Here is a 12,435-nt window from a genome sequence, read left to right as displayed (position 1 = left end):
AGGTTCCAAAGAGGATGGAGCTCGGCTGTTCAAAGTGGTGGCAGATGACAGAACAAGAAGCAATGGTCTCAAGTTGCAGTGGGGGAGGTCTAGGTTGGATATTAGAAAACACTATTTCACTAGGAGGGTGGTGAAGCACTGGAATGGGTTACCTAGGGAGGTGGTAGAATCTCCATCCTTAGAGGTTTTTAAGGCCTGGCTTGACAAAGCCCTGGCTGGGATGATTTAGTTGGGGTTGGCCCTGCTTTGAGCAGGGGGTTAGACTAGATGACCTCCTGAGGTCTCGTCTAACCCTAATATTCTATGAAGTCCATCACAGGTCTAAACTTAAATTCTCAAGGCAGTCTCCTGTCTCCTACACGCTTACCCCAAGTTCTCTCTCTGTGTTTTCAACCAGTTTGGTTGAGACCCCTTCTCCTGCCTGCCCCATCCCCTGCTGATAGCTTGTCCTCACAGAGTGAAGGATACCAGGGGCTAATCCACACCCTGATAGAGTTTCAAAAGTTTCTTGTCTTACCCCTAAACAGGATAATGAGGAGAACCAAGGATTGGAGGTCACACAATGAAATTAATAGGCAGCAGATTTTAAACAGACAAAATGCATAGTCAACCTGTGGAACTCTGCCAGGGGATGTTGTGAAGGCCAAAACTATAACAGGGTTAAAAAAAAGTACTACATAAATTCATGGAGGATAGGTCCATCAATGGCTATTAGCCAGGATGGGCAGGGACATAACCCCATGCTATGAATGTCCCTAGCCTCTGTTTGCCAGAAGCTGGTTATGGACGACAGAGGATGGATCATTCGATAATTGCGTGTTCCGTCATTCCCTCTTAAGCACCTGACATAGACCACTATTGGAAGACAGGATACTAGGCTAGATGCACCATTGGTCTGACCCCGTATGGTTGGTCTTATGTTCTTATAACTCCTACTGTTTAATTGCTCCTGTTAATTTCCTCTCTTTGAAGATTTCACAATTCTTCATTAGCATTCAGCTCAGACTTCTGAGTGGATGCCCATTGTGAACCATACAGTACTTGTTTTACATGTAAGCAGGCAGAGAGATTAACATTTCTTGCCTGAAAGAAAATCTGCTTTTCCCCTTTCCCGATGGCCAGTACCTAGACACAGACCTTAAGAACATAATATTTGTGCAGATACACAACTCCGTAAATATCACCAGTCCATATAGCTTGCACCCCTAGTGCCCTCTGCTAGTTGGCATCAAGAGGTCCTTGGGTCACAGTGGGGGACAGAGGGGTGGGGCAGGGGGAGGGCCAGAGCCTGGCCAGGTTGCTCGGTGGCTAGTCCAAGCAGGCTCAGAGCTCCCCCTCACACACCCAGTGATGCTGCTCCGTGCATGGGGCATCATACCAGTGCCCATCCTGCCGTGCCAGCGCACAGTTCTCCTTCTGCCCGCCATTGGGCTCCCCTCTCTGCCAATAGCTGGAAACCAAAACAGGAAGAACAAGGTAGAGCAGGGCTGGTAATGCTACAGCCCCTGTGACCCCCACAATCCCCACAGCCACCAGCCTGTGCAGTCCCCAGCCCATCACCCCCCTGCAGTCACAAGCCCCTGTGACTCCCAGTCCCCATGTTCCCTGCAGTCCCTGTTGCCTCATGGCAGCCACCAGCCCCTGCAAGCCCCAGTCCCCATGACACCTGTGCTGTGGCCCCCTTCAATCCCCATGACCGCCTGTGGCCTCCTGCGACCACCTACTCTGCCCAATGACCCCCACAGTGTGGGTGGGGGAGTGCTGGGGGCCACAGGTGTCATAGGGACTGGGGCTTGCAGGGACTGGAGTGGGCAGAACTGAGGAGACAATCCCCATCTCACTTCTCCCCCAGAGCATCTCTGCATAGTCAGGTGGGGGTATCAGAACTCCCCATGGCCTCAGCTCCTCCCCCACAAACATTGTCCCATATGACTAGGTTCCTGGAAGTTGCTTCCTCACATCCCACCCCAGGGACCAGAGGGACAATCGGGGGTGGGGGGGGTGTCAGTTCCCAAAGTGGGACAGCAGGGAGGTGGGAGATACTGGGATCAACTACACCAGGCAAGTTAAAGCCTGGAGACCAGGAGGGAGGAGCAAGGGCACAGCACGTTGGGGGGAGGGAGTGGAACTGGATGGGGAAAAAGGCGGGGCCAGGGTGGGAAGAGGCAGGGTGGGGAGGGGAGCTGGGGGAAGGGGTGGAGTGGGGCGGGGCCTGGGCAGAGCCAGGGGGAGCACCCCTTGGCAGATAGAAACTCGGCCCTGCATCCACCCTAGGGACAGCCCTGGGGAGAACCCAGGTCTGGAACAGCAGGAGGCTGCATGTCAGGATTGAGGGACATTTTCCCCACTGTATGGCTCCAACTATTCTAGGCTATTTAGGGCCTCTCAGCCCAGACACAGTCTCCAATACCTGGCATTGGCTGCTGAGTGAGTCCCGTCCACCCAAATCCAAGCCCCCTCGAGTGCCTGGTCCGTGAGGCCCATCCAGGAGGATGGTGCTTTCATGGAAGCCACGATGTGAGCCTGAGGTCAGAGAGAATAGTGTTACTCTGGGGTTGGCGCCCAATCCTCCACTCACCCCTGCAGCACAGGGGCTGCTGGACATGGACAGGCCCCAGTGCTGCCTGTGGGGTTTCAGCAGGGATAAGTGGTGAAGCAGGGGCTCAATATGACATGGTGCCAGGGTTACGCTGGCCCCCAGAAGCCCTGAGGGACCTGCTGAGTGCAGTGTCTGCTGCTGCTCATGGCATCTCTCTCCTTGACTTGTGGCAGCCCCACAATCCTCCCCACAGTGCAAGAACCTTCCCCTCTGCAGCTCCTGCTGCCCAATGAGGTAAACTGGAGAGGGGCCGAGGGAGGGAGCACAGTGAGGAGGGATGGGCTGTGTGATGCTGGCAGACCAGGTGCCAGCTCTTGTCAAGGCTACAGGCGTCAGCTGAGCACTGACAAATACATAGCTGGAAACCAGACCAGCTGACCTGTAGGTCAGTATTGTTCAAGACAGCTGTTAGACCTGTAAAGCTGGGTTTAGACTCTATGGAACGCTTGTAAGTTGCTGCACGCCTTAATTTCACTTGTACTGTTTGTATCCCATGCTATAAGGTGATATGTAAGTTTTACTTAATTGTAAAAGTGCCTGCTCTGAACCTATGAACCCAGTCAGGCAGAATGGTTCCCCGCCCATTTGGAAGGCCTGTCAAAAACAAAATGGGCCATTATGGAACATCATGATCCAAAGAGATGGCCCTCTCACACCCATGAAGGTGCTACGTATAAGAAAGCCCATCCCATCAGCTTGAATGCTGGAAGAGGGGAATAAAACAGGGACACAAGAAATTCTCATCTTTGCTGTTTGGACTCTCACAGGGCTGGAGCTAGGAAAAAGGAGCAGAGAGACCCAAGTCAAGCTGGGTTGGCCCTAAAAGGCATTCAGTGGACAGATTACTACAGTTCTGCCACCTTTTGGAACCATAGACTGTAACTCATTTGTGTATACACGTTACCTGCAAATCTCTCTCATTTCCTTTTCCTAGTTAATAAATCCTTAGTTTCCAGTTGAATTGGCTACAAGCATCGACTTTGGTGAGAGATCTGAGGTACAAATTGACTGGGGGTAAGTGACCGGTCTCTTGGGACTGGAAGCAACCGATATCTTTTGTGATCTTTGGTGTATGGCAACCAGCTCTCACTAGCCCTAGCTGGCAATATAGACTGGAGCCCCAGAGAACTGTCTGTGGCAAGACTGGTGTAGTGCTTCAGGAGTTCACATTTGTTAACTGGTTGGTGATATCTAACTATTGAACGTACAGCTAATTTGGGGTGTATGCCCTGCATACTGACAGTCTGCCCTGAGCTTGGCACTCATGGCTGTGAGCCACTCCAGACAGTGTGACAGGAGGGGACCCAGCGAGGGGGAAGGGCTGTTGCACTGGTGGGGCAGGGACCATTGCAGCCAGTTGTTTCTGTGATCCATTTCACTGATTGGCTGGCAATTTGGTCTCACACCTTGGCTGGGTCTCCAGTGAGAATGAGGGGATTCAGAGGGCTCTCTCCCTGACCCAGTCTGGCTCTCTTCCCTTCTGGCCCCTCTAATTATTGCCTCCAACCCAGGATCCCCTCCCTGTTGCTGAGTCACTGTTCAGGCTGCACTCATCCTAGCTCCCCACTCTGCTCCTGGATCCCTTCCCCAGCTCCTCCCATCTGCCTTCCCCCCTCCCATGCTTCCCCCTATACCCCAGTGCCCCCATAACCCCCAGGACACCCTGCTGCCCCACACATGGTCATCTCTCACCTGCTCAGCAAAGCTGGTCACCTGGAGGAGCAGGGCACCTAGAGAGGCACAGGAGCGGTTGGCAGTATCCCAGGTGCCCAGGGAGCAGGAGTGGAAGTAGCATCTGTCCTGGAAGAAAGTCCACCCCCTGCGACATGGGGTGCAGACTGAGGGCAAGGGGAGGAGGGACCATGTTAGTCATCAGGGCAGGGGAATATCCGGGCAGCCTCAGGATCAAGGGCAGTCTGCAGAGACTAGCAGGGAAGCCCAGCAGCCTGGATTCTTGGGTCTGCCTCTGCTGCCCTCTCCCTGGTGCTTGCCAGCAGGTCTCTGCTCCTCTTGGCACCTGAGACTAGAGCAAAGGCCCTGCAAAGCCTTAATGTGGAGATGCAACCTAAAGAGACTAGCGATCCCAGCATGCACTGCTCTCTGCCCCCTTCCTCTTGGGTTAAGGTGGAGCCATACATGCTGGTACAGTCATAGAAGGCTGCAGCACCCCCAGCTCAGTGTTTCATGCCAACCAGATGCAGCCCCTGGACCCAAGGCAAGTCACTGGAATGGCCTTCACTAGCCCTGTGCCAATACCCAGGGGAGACACCCATGCTCTGGATACAGACCCCCCACCTCCACATGCCACCCAGTGCTGCCCCAGGGACTTAACCCCATCCTGGGGCAAGAATTCATACACCTCAATGGGCTGAGCCATAGAAGGAAGCAGGATAGCAGGCAAATTCGCCACAGGGGCCAGTGGCAGGGCCAACATGAGCAGAGATCCTGTAGGCTGCTCAGCCAGCATGCAGCCACACAAATAATCACAGCAGAGGGCTGGGAATTAGAGGGTAAGCAGCATGTGGGACGGGATGGGGCAGGGGTTTGGGCTGTCCCTGTGTCTGCCCCGTGCTGCATTTGACCCAAGTGGGTGGCTTGTCGCTTGGTGGCTCAGCTAGCACAATCTGCAGTCAGCAGGATGGCAAGGGGCACTAGGACGGAGCCCTGTGAGGGTGAACAAATTAAGGGCAATGTGGAAGGGTTGGTTTCAGCCACTGAACTCCATGGAAAGGCTCCCACAGACTTCAGCGCAGCTAGACCAGGCCTTACAGGGCCTTAGGCCTTGGCTACACTTGCAAATTTGCAGCGCTGCAGCAGGGTGTGAAAACACACCCTCTCCAGCGCTGCAAATTGCGGCGCTGCAAAGCGCCAGTGTGGTCAAAGCCCCAGCGTTGGGAGCGCGGCTCCCAGCGCTGTACGTTATTCCCCACAGGGAGGTAGAGTACGGACAGCGCTGGGAGAGCTCTCTCCCAGCGCTGGCGCTTTGACTACACTTAGCGCTTCAAAGCGCTGCCACAGCAGCGCTGCCGTGGCAGCGCTTTGAAGTGCAAGTGTAGCCAAAGCCTTAGATTTCAGAGTCATCTCCCCACTGATATGCTGCAGGGGCAGCTCCCCGCCTCTCAGAGCCAACTCAGGCTGATATCTGTAACATCTGGGTCACATTTACAATGGAGCACAGCTCTGTAGGGAGGATCCAGAGCCTGCAACTATTGGATGTGAAGGCCCTGCCCATGGGACAGGAGCTCCTGAGACAAGGTAGCCATTAATGGAGACCAGACAGTCCTTGTCCTCATTTTCAGCAAAAGGAGTCCCAGAAACCCCATGGGGTGCGATGATTTCAGATGGGACTCTTGGATTCTATTCCCAGCTTTGGGATAGGAGTGGGGATCTGGTGGTTAGAATGTGGGTGGGGCAGGTTCATAGCTGCTGGAACTAGGGATGCTGGGGGTACAGCTTGAAGTGGTGTCCATTATATACAGGGCTTACAGTTTGGGTCAGTGGCTGTCAGCACTCCCACTATACAAGTTGTTCTAGAACTGCTGGACAGGTACATGGGCAGCACCGTCATGGCTTGGAGCTAGGCCAGGGAGGGACACTGGCTGGAGTGTTTGAGGTGAAGACCACAGGGCCAGGTGGGTCCTGTGGAACTCACCATGACAGGCGCAGGAGCAGAGGTCCTCACGGCTCCCATAGACGACCCAACGGCTCCAGGGCCCATCCCCTGTGTACAGCATCACCACATGGCTCTGGCTGTTGCCATAGTTGAAGTAGAGGTTCTCCTTGGCGAGGGCCAGCAGCCCGTTTGCCCGGCACTCCCAGTGCTGCAGCTCCCTGTGGGCCTTGCAGGGCTCCAGGCGCACAGCGATTCGGTTGAGCCGCTTTGGCACAGCTACGCACTGCTGGTGGGCCACACTCAGCAGCTGGCCCTGAGACAGCCACTGGAAGTGCTGGCTGGGGGCGCCAGGGGTGCAGGGCGCAGCTGTCAGGGAGCCACCAGCTGTCACATCCACGCACAGCTGGTGTGACTCACTGTAGATCAGGAAGAAGCCAGAAACTGGAGAGCCTAGGTGGAAAGAGGGGGTGAGTGCTGGGGCAGGGACACCACAAGCAATGGGAGCCTGGCTGCGAGGACAGGGCCCAGCCCCAAACCAACTCTCGAATTGCTGAAAACTGGATACCCCTGCCCCGCCTCTCCCCCCCCAACCAGGCCTTATCTCCTGCTCTGCCTCCCCCTCCCCTAGGGCTTACCTGCCACCTGCAGAGCTGGGCTGGGAGGAACTGCCGCAGAGCCTGCCCAATCTGGGCTTTGGTTCAGAAAAAGTCAGTCCTTGGAGTGAGGGGCCAGGGGCAATCGTGGAACAGCAGGGCAGGGGGAGCACTGGTCCCCAAAGCAAGGGGCTGGGGACAATTAGGGCACAGAAGGGTGGAGAGGGCAGGAGTGGTCATTGGAGCAAGGGGTTGAAGCAGAAGAAATAGGGTCACAGTGGGTTGGACTGTCCCCAGAGCCAGAGGCTGGAGCCGAGGATCTGGGAGCCAGTTCTCTGTCAGTAGCTGCTGCTCTTCCTGCCCTCTCAGCAGGGAGGCTGATTGCAGTTACTTTTAGTGTCTGGTCAGCAGTACTGACTGGACATTTGACAGGTCCCCTTTTTGACCTGACACCTGGCAACTCTACCCAGCAAAAGGAGTGAGGGGAGGGAGGAAGGGCCAGTCCACCTGACTCCGGAGCCCCACAGTTTCAGGAAGCGTTGGGAGGCAGGGGCCACCGGGAGCTCAGCATGTGGAGCCAGCTGGGCACAGATGTGGCCAAAGGTCTGGGATTCGCCACCACAGAAACTCACCCACATTCCGGAGCAGCTGGTTCTCCACTTGCATTCTCTCAAGGGTGCTGGCCGTCTCCATGTCTGCAGGAGATGGAAACATCACCAGTGGTCTTGGCCATGTCATAGCAGCTGTGTTGAGAAACACTGGGGAGACAGGAGCCACCAGGCACCAGATCACCTTATCTCTGCCCTTGCCCTGGGCACACGGCCCAGCAGTCTTTGCAGTGCCCAGAGCTACTGTCTACTGGAAGCAGGCTGGACCTTCTGACTGTCCTTAGCTCACCCGCAAAGGCAGGGTCAGCTCATCCATAGCAGTCTTGTCTCCCCCCCCCGCCCCCGAGCCTGTGACAGAGCCCTCCTGGCTGGCTGTAACACTCACGCTGCAGCAACCAGGAAAGCTCCCTCTAGCCCCATCCTGGAGGGATGAGGGGTCTAGTCAGAGGAGACACAAGCCATTCCCAGCCTGGCCAGCCTTGGGGCCCAGCCTGGTGGGAAGCAGCACTATGGGGGAAGATGGTACTTTCTTTGTATTCCAGTAGTGCCTCAGAGCCCATCATGGCCCAGGACCCCACTGAGCTGGGCACCAGGCATTATTTATTGGTGTATTATGGTGTCCCAGACTCTAGCCCAGGACTCCATGGTGCTAGGCGCTGTACAAACAGAGCAAACAGATGGTCTCTGTTGCACAGAGTTCACAATCTGTATAAGACAAGGTCAAGAAATGGGGACAGACAGACACAGATGGGGAGATACAAGGAAATAGTGAGATGATATTGGTCAGCCCAACGGGCCGTGGGCTCAGTGCATCAGCTGTCTGACTGTTGTCATGCTTTCTGTAGGCATTTCAGCAGAGGAGCGTTCTGTGGAGGGATGCAAAGAAGGATAATGCAGTGGCTTTGTGGGTGTTTATAGGGAGATTCTCCTTTGCTGCCCCCCACACCTGGGAGGCAGCAAAGGAGAGAGCATGGAGGGCCTTGTTTGCCAGTGTACCAAGTGGGTGCTAGAAGCTGCATCCTGGGCAATCGGGGGAGAGATGCCCTCTTAACAGTGGATGGGAGACATCCATGCAAATGTGAGTGAAGGGAGGGAAGTACTTACATCGGACAACACCAAGTGTGAGGAGCAGCAGGTTCAGCAGCACAGAGACTCCCAGGACAGTTGCGCAGGCCAAAATCCACCGCTGGCCCAGTCTCCACTCCCACTCTAGGGGGTTGGGAAATCAATATGGAAACAGTACATTGCCCTCACAGTCAGAGCATCCATCAGAGGGCACACCCCTCTCCAGTAATGAATTCCCCACTTCTGGGAGCACAATCTTCATTCTATGGATGGGAAACTGAGGCACAGAGTAGTGAACAGATGGACCACGTGACTTCGGCCACATGCTTGCAGGAACCCAGAAGTCCTGACTCCCAGCTCCCATTTCTAGCCACTCTAACCATTAGACCCCACTTCCCTCCCAGAGCTGGGGAGGGGAACCCCAGTAGTCCTGATTCCCAGCCCCACCCTCACCCACTAGATCACGGTCTCCTCCCAGAGCCAGGAACAGAACCCAGCACATCTGACTCTCCTGCCAGCCAGTCCCAAACCCATTACTTGGAGCCCGAGCCTCCCGCTGCTCCATTGGCCTCCTCCTTGCTCCAACAGCTGGGTCGGCCGTCTCATATTGGCTCTCCTCTTCAGTGTACACATCGCTGACAGCTAGAGAGGGAAGTACAGGGTGACAGCTCCCCCACTGGCTCCATCAGCACCCACAGCCCCCCCGTGGCTGTCAGTGTCCCCGGCACCGCACTGGGGCCAGTACAGACTGCCAGGGGACAGAGCCCCCTACTGAACCCCACCCTCTTCCTGCAGAACAGCGCCCTCTAGCACTGCACAAGGGAAAGCACCCCCTTTTGAGTGCTGTCCCACTCCCTGCAGCATCCTAGGTGTTCCTGTGAGGGCTCCTTGCAGGTACTGGCCAGGCCCAATGCTCCTTAATCAGAGACATGTGGAGAGTGCCGGCTGCTCCATACCTGCCTTCTCCCTTGGCTCAGAACCCCACGGCTCCTCTTGTCCTGGTTCAATGATGTCGACATTGCTGTATGTTGCCTTGAAGGCCATGGGGCCAGACTGTGCAGCTGGGAGTCCCGTGTGGTCACAGCTCTGCCAACTGACTGGGCTGCTCACATGTGTTTGCCAGCTGATAAGGCCTCCAGGAGGGAGGGAGAAAAGCAGCAGGGGGCCTAAAGAGGCAGTCCCTTGATGGGAACGCTGCAGAGCTCGGGCACGCCTCCCAGCTGGGGCTGGAGGGCCAGTCTGTGCGGCCTCCGCCTGCTCCCAGATTCATAGAGTCCAAGGCCAGAGGAACCACTGTGATCATCTGACCTCCTGTATAACACAAGCCAAGAACAGCCCCAAAATAATCCCTAGAGCAGAGCTTTTAGAAAAACATCCAGTCAGTGATGGAGAATCCACACTCACCCTTGGTAAATTGTTCTGATGATTAATTACCCTCACGGTCAAGAAATGTACCCCTTATTTCCAGTCTGAATTTGTGTAGCTTCAATTTCCAGCCATTGGATGCCTTTCTTTGTTAGACTGAAAAGCCCATTATTCCTGTTCCTGACATAGGTACTTATAGACGGCAATCAAGTCACCCCTTAAAAAAAAAAATTAAGGTAAATCATTTGAGTTCCTTGAGTCTATAAAGCAGGTTTTCTAATTCTTTAATCATTCTTGTGGCTCTTCTCTGACCCTCTCCAATACATACTGTGACAAAGCTCTGTCCTTGGGTCCTGCATTTCCTGGCAGATTTCGCTAGCCTCAGAGGCTCACCATGACCCTCCACATAGCCCTTCTCTCTCTAGAGGCAAGGGTCACAGTCTACTGAGCCATTTTCATCATAAGCCAGCAAGGAAGGTGAGGAGAAGCTACCCTCCCTTGCACAGTCTCTGTTGTCTCTCAGTCTCAGTGATTAATCGGGGGGCACCCTCTACTCTGGGCTCCAGCCCAGGGACCCTAATAGTATCAGCTATGGTAGCTGACTTTTTAGAAACAGGACACGTACAATTCCCTGGGCCACTTCCCCACAGCAGCCCCCACTTCCTCAAGATCCACGTCATCCTTACCTCAGGGCCTCCTTCCTTGTGCCTGTATGGTTTGTACTGATCAGTCTCTCCAACAACCCAACTTTCTCCTACAGCTCCTGAAACACACCTCACTGACTAACTGGGAGGCTTTTAACTATTTCCAGCCAGCCCTTGGTTGGCTTCAGGTGTCCCAATCAACCTAGCTATCTCCACTGCTTTCTAGAAGGATCTTAATTGTCCCCAGGTGTCTTGATTAACCTGGAGCAACTGCTATTTGGTTACCATGGTACCAGGGATTTGTTTAGCCTGGGGCTAACATACCTGTTCCTCACTACTTTACTATAGCCGTCTGGCCTTGCCCTGATACATATCCCTCCACCTCTGCTCAACACCATAGAGTTGGGCAACTTGGGATGCCAGGCAGTGTGCTCGTGACAGACCATCAACGTTGCCATGGTGGCATCCAGTCCTGTGCCTAATGCCAAACTGGAACTGTTGGAGGGATAAGAACCACGTGGTGACCCTTGCATTCTTTTCCTTATTCTGCTGCATCCACTGGAGGGGTGCATGGTCCATCACAAGAGTGAATCGCCAGCCTAAGAGGGCATGATCTTGGGTCACCTGGCCCATTAATAATTGATTGGTTTCCTGCTGTTGCCGCATAGACTCCTGTTGCGCCATTGCCTGAACCCGGGTGGCCTCCTGCTGGGCTGCCATGGCTTGTACTAGAGCTTTTACCACCTCCTCCATTGTGGTACAAAGCAAACAAATAAACAAAACAAAAAATATCCAAAACCCCAGTGCACTTTTTTTAAAAACCTCTTTCTTCCACCATGCTGTGAACGATAATCCCACTGCTCACACCAGTTGTGACAAAGCTCTGTCCTTGTCTCCTTGGGTCCCGCATTTCCTGGTGGATTTTGCTAGCCTCAGAGGCTCACCGTGACCCTCCACATAGCCCTTCTCTCTCTAGAGGCAAGGGTCACAGTCTACTGAGCCATTTTCGTCATAAGCCAGCAAGGGAGGTGAGGAGAAGCTACCCTCCCTTGCACAGTCTCTGTTGTCTCTCAGTCTCAGTGATTAATCGGGGGGCACCCTCTACTCTGGGCTCCAGCCCAGGGACCCTAATAGTATCAGCTATGGTAGCTGACTTTTTAGAAACAGGACACATACAATTTCCTGGGCCACTTCCCCACAGCAGCCCCCACTTCCTCAAGATCCACGTCATCCTTACTTCAGGGCCTCCTTCCTTGTGCCTGTATGGTTTGTACCACTCAGTCTCTCCAACAGCACAACTTTCTCCTACAGCTCTTGACACACGCCTCACTGACTAACTGAGAGGCTTTTAACTAGTTCCAGCCAGCCCTTGGTTGGCTTCAGGTGTCCCAATCAACCTAGCTATCTCCACTGCTTTCTAGAAGGATCTTAATTGTCCCCAGGTGTCTTGATTAACCTGGAGCAACTGCCATTTGGTTACCATGGTACCAGGGATTTGTTTAGCCTGGGGCTAACATACCTGTGCCTCACTACTTTACTATAGCCGTCTGGCTTTGCCCCATCACAATACATATCCTTCCTGAATTGGAAACACCAGAACTGGACACAGCACTCTAGCAGAAGTCACACCAGTGCCAGATACAGAGGTAAAATAACCTCTCTACTCCTATTTAAGATTGCCCAGTGTATGCATTAACCCAGGGGTGGCCAAACTGAGCCTGAGAAGGAGCCAGAATTTACCAGTGTACATTGCCAAAGAGCCACAGTAATACAACAGCAGCTCCCCAGCAGCTCCCCTGCTCTGCTCCCAGCACCTCCTGCCCACCAGCAGCCCTGCCGATCAGCACCTCCCCCTCCCTCCCCCCACCTCCCGATCAGCTGTTTTGTGGCATGCAGGGGCTCTGGGGGGGAGGAGCGAGGACATGGCAGGCTGTGGGAAGGGGTGGAG

At 54.4% G+C, this 12,435-nt stretch overlaps 1 protein-coding gene across 7 annotated transcripts; it reads right to left on the bottom strand.

Moving 5' to 3' along the window:
* Positions 1 to 679: 679 nt before the first annotated feature.
* LOC120390815 (macrophage mannose receptor 1-like) lies at positions 680 to 9,647 on the bottom strand. 7 transcript variants are annotated; one of them, XM_039513705.1, is made up of 8 exons: positions 9,435 to 9,647; positions 9,016 to 9,120; positions 8,518 to 8,622; positions 7,438 to 7,563; positions 6,252 to 6,662; positions 4,292 to 4,437; positions 2,411 to 2,523; positions 680 to 1,450 (listed from the first exon to the last, which is right to left on the bottom strand). In XM_039513705.1, the coding sequence occupies exons 1-8, from the start codon at positions 9,520 to 9,522 to the stop codon at positions 1,324 to 1,326; spliced, it is 1,221 nt and encodes a 406-aa protein (XP_039369639.1). In that variant the 5' UTR covers positions 9,523 to 9,647; the 3' UTR covers positions 680 to 1,323. The 7 variants fall into 7 exon arrangements, with proteins under 7 accessions (XP_039369639.1, XP_039369640.1, XP_039369643.1 ...); XM_039513706.1 differs by having other exon boundaries at positions 7,438 to 7,500; XM_039513709.1 differs by lacking the exon at positions 2,411 to 2,523.
* Between the last annotated feature and the right edge of the window lie 2,788 nt (positions 9,648 to 12,435).

Source organism: Mauremys reevesii, linkage group 25 (assembly GCF_016161935.1).
Source record: "Mauremys reevesii isolate NIE-2019 linkage group 25, ASM1616193v1, whole genome shotgun sequence".
Lineage (NCBI taxonomy): Eukaryota > Metazoa > Chordata > Testudines > Geoemydidae > Mauremys > Mauremys reevesii.
This window is presented reverse-complemented; position numbering and strand designations above follow the sequence as displayed.